The sequence below is a fragment of the Piliocolobus tephrosceles genome, chromosome 8 (genome assembly GCF_002776525.5).
Source record: "Piliocolobus tephrosceles isolate RC106 chromosome 8, ASM277652v3, whole genome shotgun sequence".
Classification (NCBI taxonomy): Eukaryota; Metazoa; Chordata; class Mammalia; order Primates; family Cercopithecidae; genus Piliocolobus; species Piliocolobus tephrosceles.
The window spans coordinates 126,756,166-126,775,593 of record NC_045441.1 but is presented as its reverse complement, the minus strand read 5'-3'; the positions used below and the strand labels follow the sequence as shown (position 1 = coordinate 126,775,593).

The 19,428-nt window shown below is 39.0% G+C and overlaps 1 protein-coding gene across 1 annotated transcript in view; it reads left to right on the top strand.

The window, feature by feature from the left end:
• Positions 1 to 19,428, top strand: part of DGKI (diacylglycerol kinase iota) — a 455,866-nt gene that overhangs the window by 190,934 nt on the left and 245,504 nt on the right. Inside the window, 3 exon segments of the mRNA XM_026456362.1 lie at positions 2,078 to 2,152; positions 3,837 to 3,893; positions 13,080 to 13,145. Of these exon segments, the coding sequence (XP_026312147.1) occupies positions 2,078 to 2,152; positions 3,837 to 3,893; positions 13,080 to 13,145 (198 nt within the window).

The following is a 19,428-nucleotide window of genomic DNA, read 5'->3' as shown; positions in this document are numbered from 1 at the left end:
GAACTTAATGCAGAGCATAGTGTCAAGCATGAAGCTAGACTAGGACGGAGTTATTGCCACGGAGGGAGGCTTTTCAGGCATCCTTAAATCACAGCCCGTAAGTGGTTGCCTACCTGTGGTAATATTGCTTTGCTTATCCACAAAGTAATTTGCTAGGAGTTTCATGGGAAATGAATAGACTGGAATCAACTCCAGTTTCCTTAGTGTCACTGTAACTCTGATTAGCAATGTGACTCAAATGCCCCATGCATTTTCTGCAGGTGGTGCCAAAGCACTGATTGGCACCGGGATATCCATAGGAAACAGAAGGGAAACCATGATTTGCTTATGTAAAGCAAAATAGAATTTTCTGATTGTTCTTTTGATTGCTATTGCTGTGCTACTACAATTACTGCTTCATGTTTTGTTGTTGTTCCTCCCCCTCCTTCTTTTTCTCTTCTTTTCTTTTTTAGTAGTAGAATAAGACACTGTTCAGTAGTGTAGCTAGATGCTTTGGTTTCTTTTATCATTGTTATGTGCAAAAGCAATTGTCAAACTTATTTCATATGCTACACCATGTTCTTCCCTCAGGAAGAGGAAATCCGAGAGTGATAAAAGCATCTGCAAGCAGAGTAAAGGCATTTCAGTCACTGGATTTCTTCTACGAGTTTCATGGCAGTGATACCGCAGTGTTTTAGCTTCTTTGTAGGTGGCTGATAATGTGTAAATACCCCATGTTGAATGAATTCAGCTGTCCAAGACCTTTCTGCTGCAGTTTCTTTCCTGATCCTACCCCTCCAAGGTGGTGGTTTGCAGCTCCTCCAGGAGACTGGAGTCTCCTCTGGCCTCAGCAATACTTTATTTCTTCTCACCTATATGACACAATTGACTCAAAAATTATACCTCAGCAGGGAAACCACTCCTCGGAAGGGGGAGGTTGCCAGCAATCTCTAAGAGTATCTTCCTTAAGGACAGGAACAGGGCCTTTCACACTTGGATGTTTTGATAGACCATTTGATAGATAGGTTTAGTTATAGTACGTTACTTTCAGGTTCAAACACAGAAATTATTCATGCAAATCCTCCTTCCAGTCTGTCCTTTGTAGAGAGGGCTGAACTTTCCTATCTTAGATTGTGCACGACACTGGCAGTCATGAAATGTAGATTCCGCTCATTCATCTCTCTCCATGCAGTCCATTTTTTATCATTAGAGAAAAAGATAAACTTTAAAAAGTTTTATTGTATTATAATTTTGAACTAGTATTGACTGTCAGAGAGGCCAACTTGTGTAATGCTTATAAGCATGAGCTCTGAAGCCAGACCACCTGGCCCTGCTGTGCCTTAATTCGCTGACCTTGGGCAGTTTTCTCATCAGTAAAATGGAATTAAGAATAGAACCTGTTTTATAGCGTTGTGAGGGTTCGGTGAACTACCGTTTGTGAAGTGCTTATAAGGGCACATAGCAAATACTATATTCCTTTTAGCAGCTTTCCTGCTTTTGTTGCTATTCTTATTATTGTTTCCTGAGTGTAAAAGCTGAACTTGCCTTCTTTTCCTTCTGGAAGATTTGGGCAGAAACCCAAGTAACTTAGTCTAGACTCATGCCTGGGATAGAAGCCTAAAATGACTGGCCCCTGGAAATCTAGACACTTTTGCAATAGGGAAAGAATGCCTGTTTTCAACTTAGATCTAAGTTTGGATGTTGGTCTTGCCCCTTAGCTACTTGAGTGATAATGTAGAAAATATTTTAAAATGGAAGAGAATAATGCCTACGTTGTAAGGTGCTGAAACTTAGAAATGACAGAATAAAAAGCTGGTTCTTATTATACGCTCAAAATATTGGAGCTATTATTATTATTTGAATAGACAATCTAGCCCACCCTAAGTCATGCAGATATGGAGTTATTTGGTGAGTGGAGAGACTGTTGATAAAGTTTATTTAATATTTAAGATGAAGTTTTAAATTTGCTTTGTAATAGAAATAATTACAATATTTGCTGTATTTATGTATATATTATATATGCCCACTTTAATACTAGGGAACTCTTCAGAACAGACTGTTAACATTTCTTTCTTGTCTTTTGAATTGAATGTTATAGAAATCAGCTCTCAGGAGGAAGTGTGCAGTCTGTAAAATCGTCGTCCACACCGCCTGCATTGAGCAGCTAGAAAAGGTAAGAGGGCGCCCCCTGCTGCAGTTTTGTTACATTGCAAGCATTTGGTCTTCGGAGGCCCAGTATAACTTTCTAGTTCCAACTTTTTGAAAACAGTGCCCTTAAAAAAAAGCTGAAAGTCCAACATTATTACAGATTAATAATGGAAAGATAATGTTTTAGGGTCATTCACTCTCTTGTTTGCTGAAGTGTAATTTGATATCATTTTACGTTGACTCTTGGGAAATGGAATAACAGTTAGATGGGAAAGCCTGGTGTGCACTGATTCTCTTATTATATCATCTCAGTTCAAGCATTACTATTCACCCATAGGCTCTTCCACAAGTTGTTTAAGAAGGGGGAAGTTCTAAAAACTTTTTATAGTTGTTGTTCACATATATCTGACTTGTGTGGTTTACTTCTTCTCAAAGTGCCTGCAAGGGAGTGAGCCAAGCTGGAAGCCGGCTCTCAGTCTGCTGGGCAGTGCTCCTCCTGTTGCTGCTCAAATATGTGGGTGGGACTGGAAGTGACATCCTGGTGGTGTCGTACCTCCAGAATAAGTGGATTCGGCAAAGTCCATTTGTTTGTTATTTAGGGGATGGAAGAGGCTCCAGTAGTGAGTTGCCTGCCATCCTTTTTCCTTTCACACTTCCTACTCCATTTTTATATGTGTTTCTCTGTGTATTATCTATGTTCTTGAGCTGTCATGGGTAAAAGCATTGAAATATTTTAGTCCCCCATGACATTCATTTAGTTTCAATGACATGACCAGTTGATCCTAGCTGATGTCTTGTGGCAATGACTACCAACATGTTATCTTAATATTTTCTTTTCTGCCCCAACTTCACTTACTCATCTCTGCCTTCATTCTTTTGCTCCTTTCACTTTATGGAGTAGCTAACCAACATGTCAATGTGCTTACTAGGAGACGTCCACATCTAAAAGAAAAGCAATGCTGAATCCTTTTATAAAGAATAACTCTGGGCTGGGCATGGTGGCTCACGCCTGTAATCCCAGCGCTTTGGGAGGCCGAGGCGAGCAGATCACGAGGTCAGGAGATGGAGACCATCCTGGCTAACATGGTGAAACCCCGTCTCTACTAAAAATACAAAAAATTAGCCAGATGTGGTGGCATGCACCTGTAGTCCCAGCTACTCAGGAGGCTGAGGCAGGAGAATTGCGAGAATCGCTTGAATCCAGGAGGCGGAGGTTGCAGTGAGCTGAGATCGCACCACTGCACTTCAGCCTGGGTGACAGAACGAGACTCCATCTCAAAAAAAAAAAAAAAAAAAGAGTAACTCTCTTGTCGTTGAATAGTCATCACAATACTAAAAAAACTCAAGTTTATATTTTCTATTTTTACAATCAGAAATCCAGCTGGGTAGTTTCAGCTGCCGATATCTCTCCTCTGGCTCTTTCTTATCTCAGTTTCTCATATTTGTGGTGTAAGAGCATTATTGTTTAAAGATACTTAGATTTCATTCTTGAGAATGAAGGAAAGGGGTTGGAGATATAGAATCACCTGGGATGTCTGTTGATTATCTAATGCGATGATTTCAAAAGACTAAGAAGAGTATTGTTCCTTGTTCTTTGAAGGTTTTGCTTTTCAGTCTCAATATCTGTCACTGTTTTTTCTTTTTCCAGGTAATTCAGTCTAGTCTGATGCTTATCTCTAATATAATATACTTTTCTTTTTGAATGACAGATTAATTTCAGATGTAAACCAACATTTCGAGAAGGAGGCTCAAGGTCACCAAGAGAAGTGAGTATTTCAGAGCTTGATTTCAAGTATCACTTTCGATTTCTCATTGATTCAGTGGCTTCATAGATATTCACCAGAGAATAAAAAATAAATTCTATCTCTCTCCATTGCACGCCAATTTTTTGTTAACATATCTGTAAACACAACCAATAAAATCTCCAAGTCTTTTCAACATGTGCACATTGGACTTTAGTCTCATAAAATGTACTGGGGAGTTAAGGTCTTACTGAATGAACCAGAGACTAGAGGAAGGCGGTAGTGATAGAATTGAAGGGGTAAGAAAGAAATAGACTTTATTTATGTATTTTGAGACAGAGTCTCGCTCTGTCACCATGTCTTCTGGTTGATTTTACATGCATTTTCCAATTTGGAGTGGGTATAAGTGACTCATGGGGCAGCACAGTAACTAGTTATTCCTATAAACCCTGGAGTCAGATGGTCCACTTTTAAAACCAGCCTTGATCCTGTATGATCTTGGGCATCTCACCTAAGCTCTCTAAATCTTGGTGTTTTCGTTTGTTAAGTAAATGAATAAATACATCATAAGCTAGAACTATATTCAGTTCTCGGTCTCTGACCCTCCAGTCTGGTCGTGAAGATAAACAGGTAAAGAGGAAATTTGAATGAAGAGTTGTTACTGATGTGTTAGTGGGAAGCAGAGGTATGACAAGAGGAGACAGCACGTATTTGTTCACATTTTATTTAGGGGAGACAGTGAGCACAGTTCAGGCAAAGATGGAGAAGGCAGGGAGGGTTCTCAGCCTTCCTGTGTTATTCTGGACAGTTTAGCTCCAGGCTCAAAATTGTACTCCCCAATCAGCGAAACAAAAGCCCATAATGAACAGAACCTGTCCTCCTAGAGTGTAGTTCCGCCTGCCCAGCAGTCACTCACTGCTTCCTAAACATTACCATCTTATACGATATCCTCCTGAGCACAAAGTCCAGTAAAGATGATTTCTGATCAACGTATTTTCTCAGGGAGATGAGGTTCAGTTCCACTTATAGATTTGCTCCTTGGAAACCTTCCTGGATGGTCTACTCCTCCAATCAGCTCTTTGTAGTAACAAATAGGAAAGAGAGGAAAGGGGTCAGCGAAAGGGCTTCCCCTGAGGAGCTAAGTTAGTTGAGAGGAGAGTGGTTAGGAGGTGAGTGGTGAGAGCCTTCTGGATAAAAGGAAGAGCATGCAAATCCAAATGAGAGACCGTACTAAGACATGAGATCTGAGATAGCAAGAGCTGGATCATGAAGGTTCCTGTAAGCCATGCTGCAAGTTGAGTGTTTTATCATCAGGATAGTTGGGAGGTGAGCGTTAAACTACTTTAAGCCAAATATTGTTCAGGCTGCAGTGTGGAGGAAATACCATGCAGTTCAAGAGTTGGAGGCATACAGGCAACTTTCAGAAGCCATGCTAGTAATCTAGGCAAGAAATCATGGTGACATGAACTAAGAATAATGTTGGTAGATGTGAGTTTGAAGGAAACAAAATTGACAGGATATAGTAACTGATTGAATTTTGGACACAAGAGGAGCCCAGACTAAACCAAGCTACTGCTACACACACACACACACACACAAAACAAAACAAAACAAAACAAAACAAAACAAAAAAACAAAAACTGATTAGACATATGAAAATGAGTTGATGTGAGGATGGGGTGGGGAAGTAATGACTTTAGTTGTAGAACTATGAAGTGTGAGGTGTCCCTGTTGTCCTCAACTGGAGATGCCCAATAGAAGGTTGAGTGGGTATATGAGTTTGGAGCTTATGAGGAAGACTGGGCTGGAGGTCAGACATTGTGAGTCATCAGTATATTTACACAGTAATAAAAGCTGTGGGAATAGATGAACATGGAGAGTGGGAATAGGAGATATCTGAGAATTACAAACGTTTAAAGACAGTTGATGACAAAAGACAACATGAATATGAATGCTCTAATTGTTAGTGACAAAGCAAAAGGATGGGGAAAAATGTGGAAAGAGAGTAGGTTGGGATGGAGGTTGTAGAAAGAGTAAAACATAGTTGTCCTCATCGATTGTCTTCTCCCACTGTGTTTGTGCAGCATAGTAGCAATAGGAAGGTTGTGGGCCATGCGCAGGGTGAGGAGGGCAAGAGAAGAACGTTAGGGCTGTGGTGTCTTAGTACCACCCAGAGTGCAGACAGCATGGGCCAGAAGATAACTCAGTGATAACTCAAATGAAGGAGGTGCTTTATTTAGGAAACTGGAAGGGATAGTTTCATGTTAAGATGGAGTTTATGACTTTCCAGCCCGGGGATTCATATACCTACTTTTAGCTTTCTGCCCTCCAGTATGTATCTCTCTCTATCGATAGGTCAGTGTGGAGGCAGGGGAAGAGAGAGAGACAAATTGTGCAATTTTTCTAATACAGCATCTTTTTGGTTTTCATTAGCCTGTACCACTTCTCTGAAGCTAGACCTTCCATAAGGGTTTTGGATATTCTCCCTTGTCTTCTTATCAAGGACTTGAAATTCCTTCCTTTAATATGTTTTCATCCCCCCTGCTCCATTTCTAGATAATTTCTACCAGCATAAACACACTCTAATAATTTCTATCTTTAAGAAAAACCAAAAACACTCCTTAGCCACCAACTGTGTCTTACCTACTGCTCTAGTTCTCAGTTTTGTAGTCACTGCCAAGCTTCCAGAAAGTGTTAACTATATAAATTATTTTCAGTACGTCACTTTCTAGTCATTGTAACCTGTTCTAATCTGATGTCTACTCTATCCATTTACTGAAATTGCTGCTGCTTTCAGTTTGCCTATGATCTCCTATATGCTAAATGTATTCGGTGTTATTTATTTTTCTGTTCTTTCTTCTCAAAAATATTCAAGATACTACATATTCCATCCTTCTTGGAATGCTCTCCTCTCTTGGCTTCCCATATCACCCTTTCCTAATTTTCTTCTTGCTTCATTGGATAGCCCTTTCTATTCTTTTTCATTGCTTACTCCTCCAACCTCTGCAAATCCCTCTGAGCTTAGTTCTTGTCTATGTTCTCTTCTCTCTGCCCACTCCTGTTAGAGGAGCTCATCCGGTCTCATGGCTTCAAATACCATGTGGGCTGACAACTCCTAACTTTACATTTCCCGTCTGCCTTTCTTGGAGTTCCACTTGGCATGTCTTTTGAATGTATCACAGTCATCTAAAATATAATACATCAAACACTAGACTATTCCCATTACCATAAAAATGATTTAAGAAAATCCTATGCACCTTAGGAAATGAGATGGCTGTTGATCTGGCTTCTCAGTTGAGAAAACTGGGGGGGTCATGTTTATTCCTTCTGTCATAGACTCCCCACATCTAATTCATTTGCCCGTCCTTTCAATTTTATTTATAAAATATATTTCAAATCCACCCAATTGTCTCCAATTCTGTTATCAGCACCTTAAACTAAGGTACTGTGACCACTCCCCTTTGGCCAATGCAATAGCTTCTTCATGACTCTTCAGTTTTCACTTTCAGTCCACCCATGATTTAAAGAAGTAATCTTTCAAAATGAAAATTAGATTATGAGGTTGGTGCAAAAGTAATTGAAAGTAATGACAAAAACCGCAATTACTTTTGAACCAACCTAATATAATTTTCCCTGGCTTAAAACTCTCCAGTGGATTCCATAACTCTTAGAGCGAAAGCAAACCCTGTCTTGGCATGAAAAGGCGCACGTCGTCTGGCCCCTGCCTGCCTTTCCAGCCTCCTCCAGCTCCCATATAGACTTCCTTTCTATTTGAGAGGCACACACAAAGGTATTCCCCACCTTTGGATATTTGTGTATTTCATTGCTGTACTGAAAATCTCTTTCCTTGACTGTTTCTTAGTTAGGCCTCAATTCAAATATCATCCCCCTCAGACACTGTCTTAGTCTGTTCAGGCTGTTGTAATGAAATACCATAGACTGGGTGGCTTATAAGCAACAAAAATTATTTCTCACAGTTCTGCAGGCTGGAAGTCCAAGATCAGCGTACCAGCATGGTCCCATTCTAGTGAGGGCCCTCTTTGGGGTTGCAGACTGCCACCTTCTCATTGTGTTCTCATGTGGAGAAAAGAGGGTGAGAGAGTTTTCTGTTGCCTCTTTTATAAGGACCCTGATTGCATCCGTGAAGAGTCTATCCTCATTACTTGATCACCTCTCAAACACCTCACCTCCTCCTATTACCATTGCATTGGGGTTTAGGATTTCAACATACAGATTTTGAGGGGACACAAACCCCAGTCTTTTGCAGAGGTCTTCCTTAACAACCACCTTTAAATACATAGTATATTGTTCTTTATCAAAGTATCTTGTTTTTTCTTTTCAGGGCACTTTGTATACCGTAATAATTTATGCATATTACTGCTTGCTTGTCTAAAGAATGTCTCCCTTCTTTAGTGTAAATTTTGGGAGGTCACTCATAGATTTTGTCCTAAATTAATTGCACCAAAACACAGAGTATGTGATTGATGGATATCTGCTGACCAAATGCATTTACAAAGGTATTCATTTCTCTCAAAATGTTTAGGAACTCTTAGTCTAAAAGGACATTTTGAAGATGAAACTAATGACTCACTGACTATGACTCATTTGATATTCCTAATTAAAAATTAAGAATTCTTACTACTACTAATTTAGATGTTTACCTAGTAAATGAAAAAACATTTGCTTTAGAATTAGTTTGACCCTAGTTCGAATTATACCTCTGCTTCTTTTCCACTAAGTGGTAAGAGTCTCTGGAGCACAGATTGTTGGTCACTATGCCCTGGCATTTGCATACTGCCTGACGTGTGACAAGTTTTAAATAAATATTTGTTGGAGCCATCTAAGTTGAATCTTTCTGGATCTCCTTTTTCTTAGTCATAAGCCATGATGGATTGGGTTATGATTTCTAAGATCCTTTCAAACTCTATTATATATATATAATTTTTTATTTCCATAGTTTTTTGAGGAACAGGTGGTATTTGGTTATGCGAGTAAGTTCTTTAGTGGTGATTTGTGAGATTTTGGTGCACCCATCACCCGAGCAGTATTTACCGAACCCAATTTGTAGTCTTTTATCCCAGTTCAACTGGCTGTTTGAAAATAGCCAAGCAATTGTATTAGGTATTTTTGCTAACGATACTGAATATAAGCCCTGAAATAATGCATTACCAATACTTTAACACCCGTAAGTAATAGCCCTTTCCTTGCCCAGTGCTTGAAGTTGTATATGAATAATTCAGAAGTTATTGATGAACAATAAAAAGGTTTTATGATGTTAGAAGCCTTGCTTTGCTATCTTAACAACAATGTGTCAACACTCACATTTGCAGTGTTAAGGATCCTGAGTCCAATGTCAGTTCAACAACTTAGGAGCTCTTAATAATAGTCAAAAGAACAGAGGGTGAGAAATTAAAGCACTTGGGATATAAGGATTAGAAAATATAAATGATTCTATAGTAATGTTATTTTCCTTACTGATGAAGGCAATTGATGATCCTCCCTTCCTCCATGAGAACTATGTGATTTAATCGTCAAAGAAATTAGGTGGATAATTCCATTCAGTTCAGCACACATGTATTGGATGTTTGCTTTGTTCAAACTATCATTAAGCAGCAGTAGAATAAATTTCTATTGAGCCTAAAAAGAACTCTGGACAGAAGGGTGCTGGACATCTCAAATCACAGAGCTACATTTTGGAGACAATTACTCATTTTCTTCTATGATAGTGATTTTGTATAAGTTAGTTTATCAATCCATGCCTTAGTTTTTGACTTATTTTCTAGGAAGAATGATATTAAAAATATTTAACAAATGGTAGAGCCATAGAGAGTAATATTTAAATAATTTTTTATTCCCCAACTAAACTATATGATATTGTACATCTGCTTACCAAATTATATACAGTAGTCCCCTCTTATCCATGATTTTGTTTTCCAAGGTTTCAATTACTCAAGGTCAACCACAGTCCAAAAATATTAAATGGAGAATCCTGGAAATAAACAATTCCTGTTTTAAATTGCATGCTGTTCTGAGTAGTGTGATGAAATCTTATGCCATCCTACTCTGTCCTGGGATATGAAACACCCCTCTGTCCAGCGTATCCACTACCTGCCCATTCGTCACTTAGTAGTTTTCTCAGTTATTAGATTGAAGAATCATTGTCTATGTAAAGTTTGGTACTATCCATAGTTTTGGTCATCCACTGGGAGTCTTAGAACATATCTCCTGGGAAGAAGCAACAACTGCGTGTTGCAGTACAAATGATGAAATCAGTCTTAAGATTCCTAAATAATTGTTGATATATGGAAAGTGTTGGCTGACTGTTTTGAGTAGAGCTGTCACTTGCTAAGTGATCCCATGAGTCAGCCATTATTTCACACAGGTAATTGCATCAAATGTTTCCAACATGTTCCTTCTTAAATTGATAGTCATTAGCTGATTTATAATCTCAATAACTACAGATTTTTTTCTGAACATCAATGATATTGTTCATTTTCCCTCAGCTTCTGCTACACTAACAGCAATTATATTACATTTTTCTATTCTGTATGGTACTGTCTGACATTTTTATATATTCAATATTTCTACTATTGACTGTCATTGAAATCATTCATTGGCGTGTCATGTTGAAGTAGCGTGAGCCCTGTCTTGCAGAACAGAGGAAAGGCACAGTGACACAATGGTAAGACCACAGATTCTGGTGCCAGCCTGTCTGGGTTTGGACCCTCACTTTGACCTTTACATTTTAAGTAATGACTTCTATGCATTAGTTTCCTTTTCTGTAAAATGAGAATGATATTGACCATTGAAGTCAAATCCTCTGATAATGTGTGAATTGGGATATGCTGCAGTTGGCAGCTGGCTCCGGTTCTCCCTAATGCTTATTCCTAAGCAGGCAGTGGACTAAGGTTCTCATCTTATCCGTTGAGTAGGCAGATGCTAAAGGTGTCAGCAGTAGCCTCAGCTGCAAAGTTAAGAGGTGGAGGATCCAGTACCTTCATCCTCAGTAGAATGTTTACACTGAACTGATGGGATAGATACTGATAACTGGGCAGGTTATTCTGGAATTGCGGTCACTTTCTTGAAAGCCACAGCCAGCCACAGAACCCAGAATTGTCCATCCATGTGGATATTTAAGGTTGTACAGACAACCACCCCCAGCTGGGCCCAGCCCCCAGCATTCTGAGATTCTTTGGGGGAACCAGTAACATTGCTCAGACAACATATTTGTTTTCAGAAGAGAGAGATCATTGGAATAGAATCCAGGAGACCTTTTATGTCAGAAATTAACATTATAATTGCTTGATATCGAGGAGGTAGAAGTGGTCTCTAATGTTGAGGGGATGGAAGGGAGGAGTCAGAGAGATGTTAGGGGCACTAAACTGCAATTTCCCAATCAACATATATTTCAATATTTCAACAACTCATAGGATTTTACTGATACATTCCAAATAAGTGGCATCTCTACTCATGAAAATTCTCATGAAGTTTAAAAGAATTATTACTTATAAAATATTTCTTAAAGTGCATGGCTCATAGTACACAACAAGTGTTAGCTTTTATAATTAGCTTCTTTCTTAGAACAATCTAAGCTTGTGTCTTTGTTTTATTAAACTGTGGTAGTAGGAAAAGCGAGACAAACATTAGACTAAATTGTGGGACCATTGTGCTTCTTTATATCTGATTATAGTTAAAAGACCATTATTCCTCCAGGGTCTTTGTTTAGTTTCAGTTTAAGTGGATTTGACATTATTAAGAGAAATAGAGGTGGCATTTCAGTATTGATAATGCTAATGCTTATTAGCGGTATTCTTGTCACTCTGAATTTCATGCCTTGATATATAACTTTTTTCCCTCTACACTGATCTATTTTTTGTCCATCTGTACTTACTAACAGAACAGTGCCTGGCGTGTAGGAAAAATTTGAATAATTGAATATATATTAAAGTGAATATATTAATAAATTATTATATAACTATATTGAATATATTAATAAATTGAATATATATTAATATATTAAATATATTTTAAAGGGAAAATAAGGACTATGGCTAGACCCTACAATAGACATGTTAGTATTAGATTAAGTGTGTTTTCCCAGAAAAGGGCAAAAGAAAATAATGAGCATTTTAGGGGTATTGGTGTCAGAGGGATGAATTGTTTGTAAGTTATGAGGGCTTGCCTGCATTCTTGGTCCTGAGGTTGACTTTCTTGTAATGTATCCTGAGAACCAGTGGTGAATGGTGCTACTTGACTCTGCCCCAGGAGTGCTTGTCTACTTGGGAGGAAAAGGACTTTCTGTGTTTCCTACAGTCTGAGACAAAGATAGACCTTGAAAGCTAATCTGTAATAGTTCATGGTACCCAAGGACGGTTTAAACACAATACCATTGCAAAAACATCATCGATATGCTTATATCTCTTGTCCTTGACATCTCTTGCCTTCAGCTTTTTCTCTTTCTTCACTCTATCTAGTGAGTAATTCTCACATCTATGTCTTGTATTAGGAGATCTATTTCTGAGAATTTGATCTACATTATCTCTAGCTAGAATGTTTGGTGTGGTGCCTGCCTGCCACAGATAAAGCTCTACATATCTATTTGTTAAATTGAGTTGGATATTGTCATTTCAGCTTCTCCCCTTCACCTTTCCACTTTTCTTTAGCCATTTCTTTTACCTGCCTCAGTTACCTCCCAGCTCAAGGTCCTCTACTGTGTTCACAAATCTGCAGAGTGTTTGATTAGTAAGACAGTTGAGTAACAGAAATCTGGTGTGGCCAGTTGCCACTAGGAAGACGTGGAGGGAAGGCATGAGAAGTGGAATCTACAGATATGAAAGATCTTTGGGGATGGAGAAGTAACTTCATTTGTTCAAGTAGATTCATGTTTATTGTTAAACAAGTCATACTCATAAATATTTGTTTCTGGGCTCATCTGGGCTTAGATCGTGGTTTATATAAATCAATAGTATTACCACATTAAAAATGAATATTGAGGTTTGCAAATTAAAACATATTCAGTCAAGTGCAGTAGCTCATGCCTATAGTCCTAGCTATTCAGGAGACTGAGATGGGAGGATGGGTTGAGCAGGGGAGTTCAAGGCTGCAGTGAACTATGATTATACTACTGCACTCCAGTGTGAGTGACAGAGCAAGCCCCTGTCTATAAAAATGCATTTTTAAAAATATTCATTTAATTTTGTTTTCCCACAGAATTTTGTACGTCATCACTGGGTGCACAGGCGTCGGCAGGAGGGGAAATGTAAGCAGTGTGGTAAGGTAAGAGCCCAGTCACCTCATGGCCTCGCAGGAGGCTCCCCAGGCCTCTGCAAGCACCTGAGGTGGATGAGTCCTGTCCCCGAATCCAGTGTTCACTATATGAGTTCCTTTTTGAAAGACCTTACTTGTCCAGGTCTCCTTAAGAGGCATTGTAGTTGTTCTAGAACTCACTGCATGAGGCAATGGTGTTAATAAAAATAATTAGCACATTTTAAGATACATGGATGCATTCTTACAGTGAATTTCATTAATGATTTTTGAAAATATAACTATTTTGTGAAAATACCCTCATGAAGACAACTGACTCATCATACTTTGGTCAGTAGCAGCAAATCAATGGGTTTGAGTAACACGATGTATGCTGATATAAAATTGTGTTTGTGCAGAACTGTTTAGGACGGCATGGTCAGCAGCTAGAAATGTGTTGCTCCCTTGGGACATTATCCAGTTCCTGGAAGAGATGCCCTTTTTATTTGTGGTTGTTTATATCTACCTCCTCTGTCATCATGACTGGTTATAGGCCCCTCAGGATGCAGTGCCACTTGGAAAAGTGAGCTGGGGAAAGGGGTGAGGGTGTTATGACTATATACTATTAAATACCATAGATCACATGTGTCATTGACCCCAACAGATTTGGGTTATAGCTTTTTCCGATGTACAAAGATCTACTTTAAGGATGACAGTGTCCTCTGGGAGGGTTAAACTGGTGGTAAATATCACTATATGTATTTATAGTGTGATTCACCACCAATTTTTTTAATGACATCAATAGTAAGCTGATGGTCATTAGTAAAGGGAAGTTTTGATTTGACAGAGGCCAAGATAATTTGGGGGGGAATATATTCCTAAATAATTATTCCTCTGTTTGTTTATTCATGTGACTCCTTTGGGTCAAGCATTGGTGTGAGCTGCCCAGGGCAGCATTTTTGACAGTAGAGCAATTCAAGAAAATATTGGCTCCCTGAGGTGGGGTTGTGGAAGGTGAGGGAGGGAGACTTGGAAAAAATTGCATTAATTTTGCTGTTTTGCCCAATGCTTGGGAAGAAAATATGCTGTAACCATTGGTTAGGAAGGTCTTCTCTGGAAGGCTACACACCTTAGCCTCCAGGGCATAGGCTCCCATTGTAACCAGTATTTTGTCCTCCAGTTCAACCAGGTGGCTCTCACTTGGTTCTCTTTTAGCCGGTAAAGAGGATGAACAAAACAGGGTGAAAGCAGAGCGAGGTAAAACAAAGTAAACAAGGAGGAGGGGGGAGGTGGAAAGATTTGTACCAATTATTTTTGGCCATCTTACATGCCCCGGGGAAAAGGAGGTCACACCTCTACTCTCCCATGACCTTTCTCTCTTGGGTCCATCAACCTCTTCCAAGGTGTTGCCTTGGGGCTTATGGATTTACTTTTACTTCAGGAATCATTGACTGTAACTTTCCCGTAAGTGTGCATGTGTGTGTGTGCATGCATGTGAGGGTAAGCAAGATGCTGCAGTCAGGCAGGCATAGCAATTTTTTGGGTCAAAGATGTAAAGAGTAGTAAGAATCTGGATGAATAGGTCCTTCTTTGAAAAAAATATCTTCACTGGAGCCCAGTAGCTGGCACCACCTCAATAATGTAAGCCATAATGGAGTGGGAGGGATTTTATTAAAAGAAAATCAATAAACATTTTATACTTTGAGACAAGTGTTCCCTAGTGCCATATTGCACTCTCTTCTGGCCTCTTGTTGGCATGGTCAACTGAACAGGAAGAACTGGGCTTCCTCCGCCCTCAGTTGCTGTGTCTCCTTTCCTGCCAGTGTTCTCAGCCAGCCATCACGCCGTGTGCACAGCTCGCTGCACGTCTGTGGTCAATGAGGAAGTCAGTGATCCAGCTTGTCACGTCATGTTTCCAAAATATTGCACTATTATAGTCATCTCTTGTGTTTATAATCCAGCTTCTCCATGAATTCTTCAAGACTCAAACAATTATGGGATGGGTGGGATTGTCTCCTTGCCAAATAATAAGTTACCCTTTCATGGATTCCAACTTCCACCCTGGACAGGAAAGCTATGGCTCTGTTTCTATTTACAGATTAAGTAATGAAAATTCACTCCAAACCTTGGTGCTATGCATAATTTTCATCAGTAGTGTTGTACATTCTTATTCATGTTCATAGACTTTTAAACCTCACTCCATCCCCCCCCCCCCCCAAACACACACATTATTCCATAATTTACTCATTGGGATGGAGTGAAAAATAATTGCCTTACTTAGCAAAAAAAATTTTTTTTTTCCAACTGATGGCTTGCAAACTTTACAAATTTTTTGGGAAGTGTTTATGGTTAAAGAGTGTTTGTGATTTCCATTTCTACTTTTAAAATAAACAATAAAACAATGTTTGGACTGATTTTCTCTTGCCTTAAATATGTGTTTGGCTGAGTGTGTGTGGCACTTAACAGAGATCAGATGAAATAACTCATGATTTGATTGCTCAGTTCCTTTAACGTTAATAGCTGAATGCCTCAGCCCACTAGGTTTATAACCTTTCTGCAGTTTTTCATTGTCATTCATTGTCCTTGGTTACATAAGAGTCAGGGTCAAGGCAGAAAAGAGACGAAATGCTCATGTTCAAATTATGTAATTTGATGAGAGTTTAATGAGGAGAATATTTAAAATATGTGAAAAACATCGGGGGTGGGGGAGGGCAGAACTGCAAGAAAAAGTGGAGAACATTGTGACTAATATTAGAGAGCTATGGTCAAGCAAAGCCTGAAGAGGTGAGGAGATGGAGAGAACCCCTTCCCAGGAGCTGCAACTTTTAGTCACAAGACTCAGCCAGCCTGTGGTGACCTACAGACTGGGGAAATACATCCCCAGCTCCACCTACCTTCACTTTCTAGTGGTCAAACCCAACAGAAACCAGAGCACAAGGGATTCTTTGATGCAATCCATAAAAGCCAACTCTTTACAATGAATCATTGAGTAGAGAAGGATGGAGAGTAGAACTGGAGAGGCAGATGGAATGGATCTAGCATGTATTTGTTTAATGCAAACCTGTAGTCAATCAATGGTTGGAGGCAGAATGCATACTTTTGCTGTAAACATGTCTCTGATCTTCACTAGATCTACACATTGCATTCATTCAATCAAAATTTATGAAACACTAAGTTGACTATAGTACTTCAAAAAATCTATAATCAAAAAAGTATATTAATGATTATGGCTACTTTGACTCTTCATTTTTTGAGGGAAACACACATCCAAACCTAGCATTATGGTAATTGTGAAAATATGTTTGTAAATCACTACTTGAAAGCTTATCCTTTATTTCTTCATATGTAAAATTTATAAAAATAAGCTAACTTTTTGAAAATCAAAATTAAAAAATTTCGAACATCAATTCTTGAAACCAGTTTTAAATGCAGTATACACATTGAATATCCCTTATCTGAAATGCCTGGAACAAGCAGTTTTTTGGATTTAGATTTTTTTAGGATTTTGGAATATTTGCATATACATAAGATATCCTGGGGATGGGACCCAAGTCTGAATATGAAATTCACTTATGTTTCATGCTACACCTTAAACACAAAGCCTGAAGGTAATTTTACACAATATTTTAAATAATCTTGTGCATGAAACAAAGTTTTTACTATGAGTTGTCACACGAGGGTCAGGTGTGAAATTTTCCACTTGTGGCGTCATGTTGGCACTCAAAAGGTTTTGGATTTTGAAGCATTTTGGATTTTTGATTTTCAGATTAGGGATGCTCAACATGTAATACATAGTTAAACTTTGTCTACATTTTTTATACAGTTCAGTTCCTATATTAGGCTGTTTTCACGCTGCTGATAAACATATACCCGAGACTGGGCAATTTACAAAAGAAAGAGGTTTATTGGACTTACAGTTCCACGTGGCTGGGGAGGCTTCACAATCATGGTGGAAGGCAAGAAGGAGCAAGTCACATCTTATGTGGATGGCATGGCGGCTGGCAAAGAGAGAGCTTGTACAGAGAAATTCCCATTTTTAAAACCATCATACGTAGCTCATGAGACTCATTCACTGTCACAAGAACAGTGCAGGAAAGACCCGCCCCCATAATTCAATCACCTCCCATCGGGTTCCTCTCATGCCATGTGGGAATTGTGGGAGTTATAATTCAAGATGAGATTTGGGTGGGGACATAGCCAAGCCATATCAGTTCCCTAACCAAACATACTACATTAATATGAATTCTTTGTCCATAAATAATATGTATTTTCATATGTATTTTACATAGCATGCAGTGTTTATTAAATGGGAAAACATCAAAACTGTATTTGTAGTAAATATTGTTAAAAAATAACTTGAGAATGAACTTAGGGTACAATATGTAAATTATACACAAAAATGCCAAAGTGTTTAAAACTACTTCATGGGAGTGCAGTTGGGATATGACATGGGTAGGGAAAGGGATTACAGAGTATAAAAATAATGGAAAATACTGACTTGGGCTTTTCAGGACTGTCCCCTTATCAACTTAAAGCAATGTACTCTACTAATCTGAAAATGTGTACCCTGGGAGTTAAGGTTAAGGACAGGGAAGGGAAGTTTAAGGGTGAGGATTTACACACTGGTTGGGCAGATTTGGTTATTTGTCTGTCTGTGTGTTTGTGCAGCTGTAGCAGAGGAATCCTCTCCCGGTAGCCCCTGGAGGATTATGAGTAGGTAGAGTGGGGGCAGTACAAGGGCAAGGAATCTAGGATGCTCCATAAAGCCCCTGCCCACATGACTGCTGGAAGCCTGGCCCTTCTCTCCTTGGCTGAGTATCAAGAAAGGGGACAAGGACAACCACTGTTCTACTCTCTGCTCCTATGAGTTTTGACTATTTTAGATTTCTCATACTAGTGGTATCATGTAGTGTTTGTCCTTCTGTGTCTGTCTTATTTCACTTAAGCATAATATCCTTCTATAGATTCGTCCTGGGAGGGGGAAATGGGGAATTACTAGGCAAAGGGCACAAAGTTTCAGTTATGCAAACCGAGTAAGTCCTAGAAATCTATTATACACCATAGTGCCTGTAACTAACAATACTGTGTTGAATACTTCAAAATTTCCCGAGGGGGTTGGTCTACTATTAAGTCTTCTTACCACCAAAAAAATAAATAAATAAAATAAACAGGGCAGGAAAACATTTTTGGAGTAATGGATATGTTTTTGGCATGGATTATTGTGATTCAACACAGTATTGTTAATTATAACAAACTCATCAAGTTGTATATATGAATTATGTACAGTTTTCTATGTAAATTATACCCCCGAAGAAATTTTTTTTTTTAAAAGAAAAGAGGATGGGGGCTAAGGGGTCCTTGCTGCAGTCCCTAGTTTTCATCTGTAGAACCATTTTGCTACTGTCACTGCTCCCTGGGTCTTTGATGTGGTCAGTATCCTGGTCATCGCAGTAAATGCAGTGCCCTGGTCACTCTGGGGCCCTTTGTTCTTTCTTCAGTGGTTTCCCCCACCCGACTACTTTCTCCTGGCTGCTGCTGCTGGGCCTGCTGGTACTTGTGAACCCAGATGACCTACACGGGGAGCAGAGACCCAAACCTCAGACCAGGGTGGCAGTGAGGACACTTCTGGTCATGGTGTTCAGGTCCCAGGTACACAAGCAAATGACCCCTTTGCCCCCTGATCATGATGGGGGACATGGTTCCAAAAGGTTCCAGGTACACAAGGTTCCAGTCCCAAAAGGTTCCAGATTCACAAGCAAACGGCCTCTTTGTCCCCGATAAGATGGTCCTCAGAGACAAATGGCTTCTGTCCTCCTTCCTCACTTCCTCAGCAGGGCTGATTCTACTTCTACATATTTACCCTCCTTTTTGGAGAATCTGGCCCAAGTTATGTGTCTCATGATAAATCTCCGGTTTTGAGTCCAGTCTTTTTAAGGGACTGATCTCATCGCATATTTCATATGTTCTTGCTCTCTCTTTGTTGCTGAATTTGATTGAAATATAAACTAGATATTAGCAAGTAAAAACATTTTATCAAAATGACTACTTCAAATATAGTAATTTAGACATAGATGAACAAACAATCAGAAAAGCAAATCCGAACATTTTTATAATCTTTGTGTTCTTCTCCTATTTAGAATTTTTGTCAGATGAGATCATACATGTAAAGCAATGTATGGTAAATGTGCACCTCATATTTGGATGCCAGTTGATAAGAGCTACTTTCTTCATGAAAAGCAAATCAATTATAGACTATGTACAAATAATTTAAAAATTTTAGTATTTTTTAAGAGAGAAATTAGAAACATATAACTTC